The sequence below is a fragment of the Rissa tridactyla genome, chromosome 4 (genome assembly GCF_028500815.1).
Source record: "Rissa tridactyla isolate bRisTri1 chromosome 4, bRisTri1.patW.cur.20221130, whole genome shotgun sequence".
In the NCBI taxonomy this organism is placed as follows: domain Eukaryota; kingdom Metazoa; phylum Chordata; class Aves; order Charadriiformes; family Laridae; genus Rissa; species Rissa tridactyla.
The window spans coordinates 71014381-71030311 of record NC_071469.1 but is presented as its reverse complement, the minus strand read 5'-3'; the positions used below and the strand labels follow the sequence as shown (position 1 = coordinate 71030311).

General features: G+C 52.6%; 1 protein-coding gene across 1 annotated transcript; it reads right to left on the bottom strand.

Moving 5' to 3' along the window:
* Positions 1-10151: 10151 nt before the first annotated feature.
* On the bottom strand, positions 10152-15420 carry LOC128908642 (kelch-like protein 10). Its single transcript, XM_054199291.1, has 3 exons — positions 15338-15420; positions 11181-11324; positions 10152-10683 (listed from the first exon to the last, which is right to left on the bottom strand). Exons 1-3 carry the CDS (start codon positions 15418-15420, stop codon positions 10152-10154), a joined length of 759 nt encoding a protein of 252 aa, XP_054055266.1.
* Between the last annotated feature and the right edge of the window lie 511 nt (positions 15421-15931).

The following is a 15931-nucleotide window of genomic DNA, read 5'->3' as shown; positions in this document are numbered from 1 at the left end:
CGGTTTATGGCCACAAGCCAATGTACTTCCCAACCATGGCACACCCACAGCGGCGTGAACTCTGTCTGGAGAGGAGGACTAAGAAGTCAGGAATGAACCATCAGCGTTAGGAGGTGCCCCAGGACAACCTTTCTTGCTTTCTCAACCATGAAAGCTGCTGCTGCAACAGCCCTAGCGCAGGAGTTCGTGCCTTGAATGACCAGGTCGAGTTCTGTTGAGTAATATGCTACGGCTTGCAGGTGCTTCCGGCCCAACTGGCTATTCCTTTCTGTTCATATAAATATAAAAGCCTTCTTGTGGTCTGGCAGGGCTAAGGAGGGAGCTTCCACGACTGCTTGCTTTACATCTTTAAATGCCTTTTGGGTTTCCGGAGTCAGGAAATCCTTTTGATTTCAGTGCTGTCCTCTGTATAAAAGACATCATTAATTTTGCTCTTGGTGTCTATTTTTCCTGTTAATGGTCATTTGGAAGCCCAGGTTTTAATATGGTAGCCTTGCCCGTAAGCCTGTGGTGGATTATACGTATTCATTCCACAACTCGCCCATCGCCACAGTCCAAACCACAGCAGCAGAGGAAAAAAGCCCCACTGTTGGATATGCACTAAAAGCCCATCCTCTGCCAGAAACACTCTCCTGGGAACCTGTCCCGGTGAAGTCTCATCGGTACAGGGACGGGCATCTATGTTACTTTTGAAATTTCACTGAGGAAGGGAAGGATACCAGCCTTCCACCAAGACGGGTTTGTCACTAGTCTGAAAGGAGATCCCTGGCTATGCCTGGAGAGCAAACCTATTCACAAGCTCACACGCTCTCCAGGGGCTGGGCACTGGAAATGCCAATAGAGCTCTTAGGGCCGTACAGATGAAAAGGGGAGTCTTGCGCCTGGAACCTTCCATAGATTTGTTCCTATGCCTAAAGGCAATTGGTTTTCCTCCACAGACAGGCTGGGCAGTCTCACCTCGGTGCCCGGCAGGATCATGCAGCAGATCTTCCTGGAAACTCTGCTGAGGCATGGAATATAGGGAGTGCAATGATAGGACATGGGGCAACGGTTTCAAACAGAAAGAGGGTCGATTTAGATTGGATATCAGGAAGAAATTCTTTACTGTAAGGGTGGTGAGGCACTGGAAGAAGTTGCCCAGGGAAGCTGTCGATGCCCCATCCCTGGAAGTGTTCAAGGCTGGGTGAGACTTTGGGCAGCCTGGTCTAGTGGGACGTGTCCCTGCCCATGGCAGGGGGGCTGGAACTAGATGATCTTTAGGGTCCCTTCCAACTCGAACCATTCTGTGATTCTGTGATTCTGTGATCAGCAACAGCCAACATGGCTTCACTAAGGGCACACGGTGCCTGACAAATTTGGTGGCCTTCTACAACGGGGTTACAGTGTTGGTGGATAAGGGAAGAGCAGCTGACATCATCTGACTGGACTCGGGCAAGGTATCTGACACTGTCCCACATGACATCCTTGTCTCTAAATTGGAGAGACATGGCTTTGACAGATGGACCACTCGGTGGCTAAGGAATTGGACGGATGGCTGCACTCAGAGAGGTTTGGTCAACAGCTTGATGACCAAGTGGTGAGCAGTGATGAATGGTGTTCTATTTAACATCTTTGTTGGTGACATGGATGTTGGGATTGAATTCACCCTCAGCAAGTTTGCCGACGACACCGAGCTGTGTGGCACGGTCGACACGCTGGAGCCATCCAGAGGGACCCGGACAGGCTGGAGAAGTTCAATTGGGCCAAGTTCAAGGCCCTACACATGGGCTGAGGCAATCCCAAGCAAAAATACAGACTGGGAGGAGAATGGTTTGAGAGCAGCCCTGAGGAGAAGGACTTGGGGGTGTTGGTGGGTGAGAAGCTCAACGTGAGCTGGCAATGTGCACTTGCAGCCCAGAAAGCCAACCATATCCTCGGCTGCATCAAAAGAAGCATGGCCAGCAGGTCGAGTGACATGATTCTGTCCCTCTACTCTGCCCTTGTGAGAACCCACCTGAAGTACTGCCTCCAGCTCTGGGGCCCCAAGCATGCAAAGGACATGGAACTGTTGGAGTGAGTGCAGAGGAGACCACAAAAATCATAGAATCATAGAATCAAATGTTTCCTAATATCTAATCTAAACATATCTAATCTAAACCTCCCCTGACGTAACTTGAACCCGTTTCCCCTCATCCTATCACTTGTCACCAGGGAGAAGAGGTCAGCCCCCATCTCTCTACAACCTCCTTTCAGGTAGTTGTAGAGGGTGATAAGGTCTCCCCTCAGGCTCCTCTTCTCCAGGCTAAACAACCCCAGCTCCCTCAGTCGTTCTTCATAAGGTTTGTCCTCCAGACCCCTCACCAGCTTTGTAGCCCTTCTCTGGACACGCTCCAACACCTCAATGTCCCTCTTTTAGCGAGGGGTCCAAAACTGAACGCAGTACTCGAGGTGGGGCCTCACCAGTGCCGAGTACAGGGGGATGATCACTTCCCTAGTCCGGCTCACCACACTATTCCTGATACAGGCTAGGATGCTGTTGGCCTTCTTGGCCACCTGGGCACACTGCTGGCTCATATTCAGCCGGCTGTCAACCAACACTCCCAAGTCCTTTTCTGTCGAGCTGCTTTCGAGCCACTCTGCCCCAATCCTGTAGCGCTGCATGGGGTTGTTGTGTCCCAAGTGCAGGACCCGGCATTTGGCCTTGTTGAACCTCATACCATTAGTCTCAGCCCATCGGTCCAGCCTGTCCAGATCCCTCTGCAGAGCCAACCTACCCTCAAGCAGATCAACACGCCCGCCCAGTTTAGTGTCATCTCCGAACTTACTGAGGGTGCATTCGATCCCTTCATCCAGATCATTGATAAAGATATTAAAGAGAACCGGCCCCAGCACCGAGCCCTGGGGGACACCACTTGTGACTGGACACCAACTGGATTTAACTCCATTTACCACCACTCTCTGGGCACGGCCATACAGCCAGTTTTTTACCCAGCGAAGAGTACACCTGTCCAGGCCATGAGCAGCCAGTTTCTCCAGGAGAATGCTGTGGGAAACAGTGTCAAAAGCTTTGCAAAAATCCAAGTAGATAACATCCACAGCTTTTCCCTCATCCACTGAGTGGGTCACCTTATCATAGAAGGATATTAGGTTTGATAGGCATGACCTGCCCTTCACAAACCCATGCTGACTGGGCCTGATCACCCTGTTCTCCTGCATGTGCCGTGTAATGGCACTGAGGAGGATCTGTTCCATGACCTTCCCAGGCACCGAGGTCAGACTGACTGGCCTGTAGTTCCCCGGATCCTCCTTCCGGCCCTTCTTGTGGATGGGTGTCACATTTGCTAACCTCCAGTCAGCTGGGACCTCCCCGGTTGTCCAGGACTGCTCATAAATGATACCAAGTGGCCTGGCGAGCACCTCCGCCAGCTCTTTCAATACCCTTGGGTGGATCCCATCCGGCCCCACAGATTTGTGCACCTCCAGGTGCTGAAGCAGGTCCCTCACCGTTTCCCTTTGGATTACGGGGGCTTCATTCTGCTCCCCATCCCTGTCTTCTAGTTCAGGGGTCTGGGTGCTCAGGGAACAACTGGTCCTACTGCTGAAGACTGAGGCAAAGACTTCATTAAGTACCTCAGCCTTTTCCTCATCCTTGGTCACTATGTTGCCGGCCCTATCTACTAGAGGACAGAGATAATCCTTAGTCCTCTTCTTATTGCTAATATATTTATAGAAACTTTTTTTGTTGTCCTTGACAACAGAAGCCAGGTTTAGCTCTAGCTGGGCTTTGGCCCTCCTGATTTTTTCCCTACATAGCTTAACTACCTCTTTGTAGTCGTCTTGAGTGGCCTGCCCTTACTTCCAGAGGCCATAGATCCTCTTTTTTTCCCTAAGTTGCAACACTAGCTCCCTGTGTAGCCAGGCCAGCCTTTTTCCCCGACGGCTTGTCTTCTGGCACATGGGGACAGCCTGCTCCTGCGCCTTTAAGACTTCCTTCTTGAAAATCATCCAGGCTTCCTGGGCTCCTTTGCCCTGGAGGACTGCCTCCCAGGGGACTTTGTCAACCAGGCTCCTGAAAAGCCCAAAGTCCGCCCTCCGGAAGTCCAAGGTAGCAGTTCTGCTGACCCCTCTCCTTGCTTCTCACAGAATCGAAAACTCTATCATTTCATGGTCACTGTTCCCAAGACAGCCTCCAACCTTCACATCCCCCACAAGACCTTCCCTATTTACAAACAACAGATCCAAAAATGATCGGAGGGCTCAAGCCCCTCTGTTGTGAGGACAGGCTGAGAGACTTGGGGTTGTTCACACTGGAGAAGAGAAGGCTCCAGGGAGACCTTATAGCAGCCTTCCAGTACTACCTAAAGGGGGCCTACAGAAAAGGTGGAGAGGGACTCTTGGTCAGGGAGTGGAGCAATAGGACGAGGGGAACGGTTTTAAACTGAAAGAGGGTAGATTTAGATAAGATATTAAGAAGACATTCTTTTTGCCGAGGGCGGTGTGCCGCTGGCACAGGCTGCCCAGAGAACTTGTGGATGCCCCATCCCTGGAATTGTTCAAGGCCAGGCTGGACAGGGCTTTGAGCAGCCTGGCCTAGTGAGAGGTGTCCCTGCCCATGGCAGGGAGGTTGGGACTAGATGATCATTAAAGTCCCTTCTAACTCTACCCATTCTATGACTCTATGATTTGCCAGCAATGTTTCAAGTCACACAATACCCAGTTGCGGATTCACGGAATCACGGAATCTTCAGAGTTGGAAGGGACCTCTAGAGATCATCTAGTCCAACTCCCCTGCTAGAGCAGGATTGCCTAAAGCACATCCCTCAGGGCTGCATCTAGGCGGGTCTTGAAAATCTCCAGAGAAGGGGACTCCACAACCTCCCTGGGCAGCCTGTTCCAGTGCTCTGTCACCCTCACTGTAAAGAAGTTTTTCCGTGTATTTGAACGGAACTTCCTATGTTCTAGCTTGTGCCCATTGCCCCTTGTCCTGTCACTGGGAACCATTGAAAAGAGCCTGGCTCCGTCCTCCTTAAACCCACCCTTTAGATACTTGTAAACATTAATCAGGTCCCCCCTCAACCTTCTCTTCTCCAGGCTAAAGAGTCCCAGCTCTTTCAGCCTTTCCTCATAAGGGAGGTGCTCCAGTCCCATAATCATCTTGGTTGCCCTTCGCTGGACTCGCTCCAGTAGTTCCCTGTCCCTCTTGAACTGGGGAGCCCAAAACTGGACACAGTACTCCAGTTGTGGCCTCACCAGTGCAGAGTAGAGGGGGAGAATGACCTCCCTCGACCTACTGGCCACAGTCTTCCCTATGCAGCCCAGGATGCCATTGGCCTTCTTGGCGACAAGGGCACACTGCTGGCTCATGGATAATTTGCTGTCTACCAGGATCCCCAGGTCCTTCTCCTCAGAGCTGCTTCCCAGCCTGTCTGCCCCTAGCCTATACTGGTGTTTGGCATTCTTCCTTCCCAGGTGCAGGACCCTACACTTGCTTTGGTTGAACCTCATTAGGTTCTTCTCTGCCCAGCTCTCCAGCCTGTCCAGGTCACGCTGGATGGCAGCGCGGCCCTCTGGAGTGTCGGCCACCCCTCCCAGCTTGGTATCATCAGCAAACTTGCTGAGGATACACTCTGTCCCCTCATCTAGGTCATTAATGAGTATATTGAACAAAATTGGTCCAAGTATTGACCCCTGAGGGACACCACTGGTTACAGGCCTCCAACTGGACTCTGTGCCGCTGATCACAACCCTCTGAGTTCTATCACTCAGCCAGCTCTCGATCCACCTCACTGTCACCTCGTCTAGCCCATACTTCCTCAGCTTCCTAATGAGGATGTTATGGGAGACAGTGTCAAAAGCCTTGCTAAGGTCAAGGTAGATGACATCTACGGCTCTCCCCTCATCCAGCCAACCCGTTATAACATCATAGAAAGCTATCAGATTGGTCAGGCATGATTTGCCCTTGGTAAATCCATGCTGACCACTTCCAATAACTTCCTGTTCCTCTACATGTTTGGAGACGACATCCAGAATGAGTCGCTCCATTACCTTCCCAGGGACAGAGGTGAGACTAACCGGCCTGTAGTTCCCTGGGTCCTCCTTCTTGCCTTTTTTGAAGATTGGAGTGATATCAGCCTTCCTCCAGTCCTCAGGCACCTCTCCTGTTCCCCATGACCTTGCAAAGACAATGGAGAGCGGTCTAGCGATAACATCTGCCAGCTCTCTCAGCACTCGCGGGTGCATCCCGTCAGGGCCCATGGATTTATGAATGTCCAGCTTGGCCAAGTGGTCTCTGACCCGGTCCTCCTCAACTAAGGGAAAATCTTCCTCTCTCCCGACCTTCCCCCTTGCCTCCAGGGTATGGGATTCGTGAGGGACGGCTTTATCAGTGAAGACCGAAGAAAAGAAGGCATTCAGTAACTCTGCCTTCTCTGTGTCTTCCACCACTAGGGCACCCGTCTCATTCATCAGTGGACCTATATTTTCCCTAGTCTTCCTTTTTGTGTTGATATACTGGAAAAATCTCTTCTTGTTGTCTTTAACTGCAGTGGCCAAGCTGAGTTCTGATTGAGCTTTGGCCCTTCTAATCTTCCCCCTGCATAGCTTTGTTATATCTTGATAATCCTCATAAGTTGCTAAGCCCCTTTTCCAGAGAATGTAAGCCTTCCTTTTTTTCCTGAGGTCCAGCCAGAGCTCTCTATTTAGCCAGGCTGGCCTGCTTCCCCGTCGGCTCGTCTTTCGGGACATGGGGATGGCCTTCTCCTGTGCTTCTAAGAGCACCTGCTTGAAGTATGCGTTACAAAATGTCACTAAACTTAACGACAGCAGCCTCTTTGCAGGTTTCTAACTCAAAAGCAAAACCCAAAAAGCCTGGTCCTTCCATGTGGCTGGCGTCTTCCCATGGCTCTTCCTCAAGGCAGGAGAAATGACCCTGAATTTGGAAGTCCATGGAAATTTAGAAGTACGCATAGTCCTCTGGCAGTCATTACTTATGGGCCAGAAGTCAGAAACGAGTCGGACTGCACCAGAAGTGGCACTGCCCCACCTGCAGGAGACATATTGGACCAGAAATGATGGTTTCAAGATAGAAAACACAATACAATCCACCAAAACAGCAAAAAAACCCCAAACAGATAAAACATTGTACACAAAACAAAGACCCCCATCTAAACCTTAAAATGGTAAACAAGCTGAAAAAGAGGACGCTCCACAAAAAAAGACCATGCAGAACACAGGATAACATAAAAATAACATAACCCCAGGAAGCCAGGGCCAACACACCCGGATCCTGTACATAACAGTAAAACCTGGGTTAAACACTCCCGGGGAGAAAGGTTGAGGCCCTCGGAGACTTCGAACCGGCCAGCCATGGCCACCGGGCTTCAGCTCATTATTTCTGTGTCAGATGACCCTGTCCTCCCTGTGAGACCCCTCAGGGCAGCTGTACCCAGCTCCAGGGGGGTGGATACGGCCTCGGCATTATGGGGAGGTGCTTCCTGGGAGCAAGATCTCTCACAGGGGCACTGGGAAACCCCCCTCAGGCCTGGATGCCTGAGAAACATCTCTGCACTGCTCCACATCTCACCAAAACCAGGGGCAGAGGAAGGCTGCTGTGGTGGCCTCCAAGAGAACCAGCTCACCTGGGCTGTTCTGCAGCCACCAGGTGCCTTTGCTGTCAGGCGGGTCTCAGCGTTGGTCTGCAAACGGCTGTCACCTCCCTGCAGGATGCTCTTCAGCACACGGTACGTCTGCACTGAGTCTTCTTGGGCATGAAGTCCCAAAGGGAGGGATGACCTTTCACTGAAGGTCCTGAACGCAGTTCACGTAAGGAAGCGTCATATCTGCTTGTGATAAATTATATTCCTCCAATCTAAAATGCTAAATGTCAGTCGCCGAGGTGCGCTGGCCCGATCTGCAGCAGAGTGGCAGAGCTTGATGCACAGGGGGGTTTCCCGAGGCAGGGAAAAGCCAGGGCGGTGGAGAGACCCACCAAGAGCCAGCAGCTCTGGTGGAAGACGCTGACAAGGTGTGGGCATTGACAGAGCCACAGCGGCTACCCCACACCTATAAAAAACAGCCTGGGGACTAGAAGTGACCAGGAGTGCTGCAAACAGAGTGTGGCACAGTCTGCGTGGCAGGGCATCCTCACTCTACCAGCTCAAAAGGTGAGCTCCATTGGTGGTCATCACAATCTCAGAAGGAGCACAGCTACCGTATCCACCTGGCAGAAAGCCACGTCCTCTGCACTCGCCGGAATGGATGTGGCAACCCAGACAGAGCTCCAGTGAAATCATGCAGGTCTTGGGCTGCAGGGCTTGCCAGAGAATTTCGCTAGTAACGGAGGGCAGCAGTGAGAACAGCAGTGTGAGGTGTGACCAGGGGGACGATCTGCTCAGCGAGGTGACAGGGCTACGGGAGGTAGTAGAAAGGTTAAGGAGCATCAGGGAGTCCAAGAAAGAGATAGACTGGTGGAATCATGCTCTGCCCTCCCTGAGACAGAAACAGGAACAGCCACCAGAAAAAAAACAAGATCAAGGGGATCCTGCAACCTCCCCCTGCCGGGCTTTGACAGTAGCTTCAAGGAAAGGAGCAAATGGAGGCAAGTCCATGCCCAGGGTGGATGGAGAACCCCCTCCTTGCCCAGCCTACCTTCCCAGGTGCCGCAACGCATAGTCCAAGGACCACCAAAAGAGACTTCGGGGCCTCGGGACAGTTGGTAAGGAAATCTGAACCACAGGGTATTTTCTCCTCTCTCCTTCCCGTTGTGGGCAGCAACATAGGAAGAAATAGATGGACACAGTCTATTAATACGTGGCTCTGTGGCTGATGTCACCCATACAATTTTGGGGTTTCCGAGAATGGGGCGGCCTGCACAGCACAAGGCTTGCTGGCGTCAGATGGGATTCACCTTTCTGAAAGGGGGAAGAGGGTCTTCGCTCACAAGTGAGCAGAGCTCATTGACTTAAACTAGGCTTGAAAGGGCAGGGGGACAATATCAGGCTTGGCCGTGACAAGTGGTGGGACAACACACCAAGGTAGAGGGTTGGGGTGCTAGCAAGGGCACTCAGCCTGTTGGTCTGACACGTGCTGGGAACACTGGAGGACGCTTGAAGTCTTACGGAGATGAGGGAATGGCTCCTGAGGTAATGGGGGGGAGCCAAAAGGGGAGGAGTCAAGAGGGGAGGAGAAAAGAGGGGAACACCAGTAAATAGCTCAAAGGAATCAAGGTGTGTTCCTCTAAGAAGGTGAGATGGCTGACAGACCAGCTATAAAGTGCCTCGACACCAATGCATGCAGCATGGGCAACAAACGGGAGGAGCTGGAAGCTGCCGCGCTGCTGGAAAGCTGACACCTAGTTGCCATTCCTGAAACCTGGTGGGACGAATCCCATGACTGGAGTGTGACTATCCATGGCCAGCAACAGGGGAGGAAGCGGGGACAGAGGAGCTACCCTCTAGGTCAAGAAACAGGTAGAGTGTGAACAGCTGTCTCTAAAGAATAGCCAAGAGCAGGTTGAAAGCTTATGGGTAAGAATTAGAGAGCCAGGCAACAGAGGGAGCCTTGGGGTTGGTGTCTGCTCCAGGCCGCCCGATCAAGGGGAGCCTATTGGCGAAGCCTTCTTCCTCCAGCTACATCAGCAGGCATCGCGCTCACAGCTTCTCATCCTGCTGGGGGACTTCCGCCACCCCCACAGCTGCTGGAATAGTAGTACAGCAAGCTGTAGGCAATCCAGGAGACTGCCAGAACCGAGTGCCTTGAAGATAACTTCTTGAGCCAGGTGATAGACAGCCCCACCAGAGGAGCGGCCATACTGGACCTGAAGGGCACCAACGCAAATGAGCTAATGGGTGACATCAAGATTGGAGGCAGCCTGGGCTGCGGTGGTCAGGCGCTGGCGGAGTGCACAGTCCCGAGGGGTCTGGGCATGTGGGGAAGAGTAAAGTCAGGACCCTGAATTTCAGGAAAGCAAACTTCCAGCTCTTCAAAGAGCTGGTCAATAAGACCTTCTGGGACACTGATGAAAATCTAGTTCCTGTGAAACTGATAGAAATGGCACTTGCAGATTTGCATGAGGGACGTGTAAGTACAGGGAACATGGACTACAAATTCATACCACTGCGCACGTATGAGTTCAAAATTTTTAAGCAAAGTCTTAACTGTCAGTAACGCTGAGTTTATTTAGAGAAAAAAAATCCCTTCTGTCCACACTTCCACCCTTCCTTGCCCAGCAAGACTACAACGTGCTGCCTCCTGTTCTGCAGGTCATGAGCAACCCATTTCAGAACGGCCTCGAACACGGCCTCTTCTTTCACAGGGAGCTCATCCTTCTCCAGCAGGCGTTCCAGGTCATTGAAGGAGAGCGCCACAAACTCTGTGGACACCCTGCTCACCTCCTCAAAGTGATGCAGGATGAACTCATGGGCTGCTTCTCGCAGGTCAGGACAGTAGTAGTAGCCTGTGAATCTCCAGATGCCGACACAATTTTCCAAGCACAGCTGGGATTTTAAGAACTCGCAGCACAGTCTGACGATGTCCAGGACATTGAACTGGTCTGCTGCGATGAGCAAACTTTCAACGTTGTCATCCGTGACCCTCACTGTCCCGGTGTAGGCATATTCCATAAGGAGCCTCATCATTTCAGAGGAAGTGCCGGGGATCTTATAGACCTTCCTCTCGGCATTGCTCCAGTTGCTGGAGAACAAAGCCCTGAAAAAAACAAAGCAGCGCTGGGGAAGAAAGCGGCCTTGCTGTGTGACACCCTGACCCCATTATCCCCTGTGCCTCCTTCCCCGGCCACCAATTTGGGCACTAGCAGTAGCCATGCTGGGAGGCCGGGGAGTTTTATGAAGGAATCTTTTACTAGCCGGTTGTTTTAATAAGGAGCCACAGGGCAAGTGGGCACCTTGCTTCAACAAGAACACCAGAGAGTAACGGTGTGTGGGGAAGGCAAACCAGGCCAGCCAGGCTGGCCACGCTCCCAGCCCTGCACCGTATCTGGGGCTTCGCCAGACACCACTTCCAGCGCTGCTGTTCGATCCCAGCTTGTGGATGAATGTTGGTGTCCGAGGAGGTACCAGGACTAGGGGGAACTGCTGGAGGAAAGTTTGAGGGCCGAGGGAAGCGCTGGAGATACACGAAGGCACAGTGTGGCACAGAGCAGGAAATACTGTTTGGCCCCATCCCCTCCTCCTTCAAGCACTCACCTGAAGTACGGACTGCAGCTGGAGAGGATCATCTTGTAAGCAATGAATTCAATGCCGTCCACGCTGATGATCCCATCGCCCAGCTTCCCTTCTGGGCAAAGCCCATGGAAGGCGGGGCAAGCCACTGCACTCATCTTCCTCTCCCTGGGTGAGGAGGAGTATGCGGTGCAAGCCAAGCTATCGCCCACCTCGAAGCCTGGGGCAGTGGGAGATGCTTCTCTCTGGGGTGCTCACAGCACTTGGTCCTTGCCCTCCCTCCAACATCATAGTAGAACCCCTGCCTGTCCGGTGGATCTGGAACGTGCCCCATAATGACATCACAGACGTGGGGGGGACCGGGACCGGCCGTGAGCCCCTCCACAGCCCCTCTGTGGGGCCGAGGTCTGGGTCCCCACGGTCCATGTTGCCGTGGGGCAGAGCCGTAGGGTCCCTGGGCTCTGTGGACTTCCACACAGGAGAGGAAATAAAAGATGTACACAGCTCTAGGCACCGTCTCTAAAAGACTCCAAGCTTTTAAAAGAAAGCAAAGAGGGGGAAAGAGGCATTTGGGAAACAGGAAAATAGACAGAGAAAGCAAGCTTTCAAAACAAGTAGCAGCGTATATTGCTCACTGTAAGGCATTATTGCCATGAGCATCTACCGTAGCTAGAAAAGAAAAATGCTTGCCAGCCTCGCCTTGGAAGCTTGGTACCTGAAAAACACTTGTGTTTAACAGAAGCTCTCTCAAGAGCTAGCGGTTTGAGGCAGCAACGCTACCAGGTTCAAGGCCCACATCTCCTCAGTGCACATGCTTATGTCAGTTTTGCAAAGCCAGCCAGAAAGCTGAATGGACCCTGAAAATACCAACCGCCTCCTTCCACTAATGCCAGTAAAAATACCACGAATACAGCAGGATTGGAAGTTTTGTTATAAATACATGAACTGCAACAGAATCCTAATCGTCTGCCCATGTAGTATACGCATTTTCAACCCCATACAACAAGAAAAAATGCAACTCCACTGGCAGTCTCTAGAAAAGACACAATTCTAGCAGATAGGACCACATATGAAGACATGTACAGGTCTATGCAACTTGGTGGGGTTCCCATGGGTATTTGGGGTTCCCTGGGGGGATATTGAGGGTTTTTTGGGTCCTGTGGGTGGGACTTAGGAGGCTCTTGGGGGCCATTAGATGGTTCAAGGGAGGCTTTGGAGGGCATTGGGTGCCCTTGGTGGAGTTTGGGAGGGGTTCCAATCCTCGTGTTTCCAATTTTCCCCAACAGGGTAAAATTCAACTTCTTTTCGGACGAGACAGGCCAGCATATGTGTTAAAATGGTGCAGGTTTCTTTTGATGTAACCAGGAACAGTGGCGCGTACAATGATTTGAAAAGAAATGTTGCAGTAGAAAATCAGCAAGGGCGGCAATCTGGTAAATGATCAAGAAATGAAAAATTGCACGTTCATCCCTTGCCTTGGAGCTGCAAGGGTTGCTTTCCCATTTGAAACTCTGAAGTGTCACTAATACTACATATATTAAGAACGCTGGTACATGGGGAAGGTGGATTGCTTTCGCACACCAGTTCTTTTCTCATTTACAAACGTGTCACAATTGGCAGCAGGTCTCCTTTCAGAAAGGAGTCAGAGATGTTCATATTCAGATACATCCAAAGCTCATTTATTGCTTTAAACTTTCAGTAAACCAAGTCGCTGCTGGGTGCCCGGAGTCGGATCCCTTTTGGTGCAGAAGAGCAGGAGAGGGAAATGGCCGCTGGCGAAGGCAGGGGGCCGCAGGGCCAACCTCCTCTTTGAGGGTGCAGACGTCTCCTCTTTTCCATCGGTCACATTGATTTCTCTGCAGGCAGCAGCTCCTTTTCTGAGCAAACATTTTTGGCAACCAAATTTCTGCTGTCCAGACACAAGTGGGATGGAGGATGCCCTTCTAAGCAGCTGAAGCAAGGAAGCGCAGGGAAATGTCACTCCAGTGTTAAAGGTGATCTTTTCTCGTTAGACACAGCAAAATCCTTTGAGTGGCCATTTGCAGGTTTGACGAGGAGGAACGTGGGCCAAATGCTGAGGCTCTGGTGCATGCCAGTGGGATAGAGGGGATGCCCGCGGCGTGATGGAGGAGGAAGGGGGAGCCCTCTCCCCTTCGGGAGGGCACAATTTTGCTCACAGGCTGGTGTGGCTGAAGCCTGGCCAGCAGCTCAGCACCACACAGCCGCTCCCTCGCTCCTGCGCAGTGGGGTGCAGGGGGAGCATCGGAAGGGGGAAAGGGAGAAAAGTGGTGGCTTAGAAACAAGGAGAGCGGAAAAGAAAGCCCAAGGAAAACAAGGGATGCAAAAGAAAGCCATTGCCGACCAGCAAGCCAGCGATGCCCAGCCAGGCCCCGAGCAAGGGCAGACCCCGCCAACCTTCGCCCCCCACCCCCACCCAGTTTCATTGCTGAGCACGCTGTGGTAGGCTGTGGGATATGCCTTTGGGCGGTTGGCCTCAGATGTCCCCACTCTGTCCCCTCCCAGCCTCTTGGGCACCCCCAGCACACTCGCTGGCTTGCAGTCTGAGGAGCAGAACAGCCCTCGGTGCCGCGCAAGCACTGCAAGAACTAGCGCATCCTGGGGCCCTCCGGGCTCTTTTCAGCACAGCTGCAAAACAGAGCCCCGCACGAGCTGCTGGGAAGAATTCTCATCGTTAAGCTCATGAGACGCTCACGGGTCAGGACGTGTTTGGCACCCTTTTACAACCCTCCTGGTCTTCACTCGCCTGTGCCAGCGCTTGAGGCTGCTCTAGGTTCTGCCAGTCCCCCTGGGCCATGAGGGTCCCAGCCAGACCAGCCTCCAGACATGCCAGGCCCCACACACCCAGGGAAAAGGCCCGAGCAGAGAAGAGCTTCCCCTGGGGTGAGAGGATCTGCTGGGCTCAGCGGGCAGAGGAGGAGCTCAGGCAACACTTCAGCAAAGTGCAGATGCCCAAGTCCCTGCCGGGCCCTGCTGGGCTGCACCCTCAAGTGCCCGGGGAGCCGGCAGATGGGCTGGGGAGGCCACTCCAACAGGGAGCTGTGCCTCACGACTGCACGCAAGCAACCACCAGCCCCGGGCTGGGGCGCAGCAGAGCCAGCTCTCTGCTCAGGGAGAGCCTCTTGCCCACACTGCCTGCTGGGGCCAGCAGGGGCAGTGACTGGCGTGTTTCCCCTGGGCAGGGCTGGCAGCTGCGGGAAGGCCTGGGCAGGTCAGGTGACCCAAACTGACCAATGGGGTGTTCCCTCCCAGCTCCCACGCTCTGTGGAAAAGGCGAGGCATCAATGGCTTGGGTCTGCATCAATGGCTTGGGGCTGCATCAATGGCTTGGGGCTGCGTCTATGGCCCCTGGCTGAGGAGGACCCTGCCAGTTTTTCTACCTTCTTTCCTTATGCACCAAATGTAAATGAAGTGGCTAGCAGGGTACGACAATATGAAGGCAGTCCCTCTTGTCCCCTTCCTGTTGCAGGTGTGGAAAAAATGACTGAGAAAATCGAGGAAACGACCAAGACAACAGCCAAGCAAAACGAGGTAACAGCTAAGAAAAATTACAAACTGTTTTTTCAACTGTCCAGGCTGGAGAAAGAATCCCACTCTTCCTCTGAACCGTCCCACTCTCGGCCATTCAGAAATAACACCCTCCCACGAAACCCATTCAAGAGAAACAGGACCCGCTCTGGGATTTCCTGTGGCTTTGCCGCTGCGACTATGGAGAGCACAGGAGTAAATGGGGTAGAAAATCTACCCCGGTACCACGAGCACGAAAGCTTGAGTTGCAAGGCAAAGCAGAGCAAAGAGAGAATTCTTCCAGGAGGGTGGCTGCTCCACTCCTTGGTAAGCGGTTCTCTGGTCCGCATAGGAACTCCTCTGCTAATAGTGCAGTGCGCAGTGTACCCTGTTGCCTTCGAATCATAAAGGGGCAAAATCTGTCACTATTTCTGGTGGGACAGGCGGGTCTCGAGAACTGACTGCACTGGAGGCTGAAGTGAGCCTAACAGGGAATAAAGGGGAGCCGCATCCCGTTGTGACTGGCCCTGTTGCTCCGTGCATCCTTGGCATAGGCTGCCTCAAGAGAGGGTATTTCAAAGACCTGAAAGGGTATTGGTGGGCTTTTGGTACAGCAGCTGGAGAGACTGAGGACAATACACAGCTGTCTGCCTTACCTGGCCTTTCCGCTGACCCGTCTGTGGTGGGACTGCTGAAGGTTAAAGAACAGCAGGTGCCAGTTGCTACTGCCACAGATCATTGACGACAGTACTGCACCGACCGAGACTCCCTGATTCCCATCCAGAACCTGGTTCGTCAGATGGAGACCCAAGGAGTGCTCAGCAAGACTCGCTCACCCTTTAACAGCCCAATATGGCCAGTGTGGAAGTCTGATGGAGACGGGAGATTAACAGTAGATTACCATGGCCCAAAGGAAGCCACACCACCACTGACTGCTGCTGTGCCAGACCTGCTAGAAGTGCAACATCAACTGGAGTCAAAGGCAGCCAAATGGTATGCTCCAATTGACCCTGCTAATGCATTTTTCTCTCTTCCTTCAGCAGCAGGGTGCAGGCCACAGTTTGCTTTCGCCTGCAGAGGCATCCAGTATGGACTGCCCCAGGGGTGGAAAGACAGCCCTGCTATTTGCCATGGGCTGGTCCAGACTGCACTGGAGAAGGCTGGGGCTCCAGGACACATGCAATACATTGATGATATGATTGTGTGGGGTAATGCAGCAGAAGAAGGTTTCAAGAAAGGTCAGAAAATAA

Coding starts and splice junctions, on each gene's coding strand:
- LOC128908642 (XM_054199291.1), bottom strand. CDS start 15,420: ATGATCTGTGGCAGTAGCAACTGGCACCTGCTGTTCTTTAACCTTCAG. Junction 11,325..15,337: donor CGGGTCAGCGGAAAGGCCAG/GTAAGGCAGACA, acceptor CTCCTCACCCAG/GGAGAGGAAGATGAGTGCAG. Junction 10,684..11,180: donor AGCTGCAGTCCGTACTTCAG/GTGAGTGCTTGA, acceptor TGTTTTTTTCAG/GGCTTTGTTCTCCAGCAACT.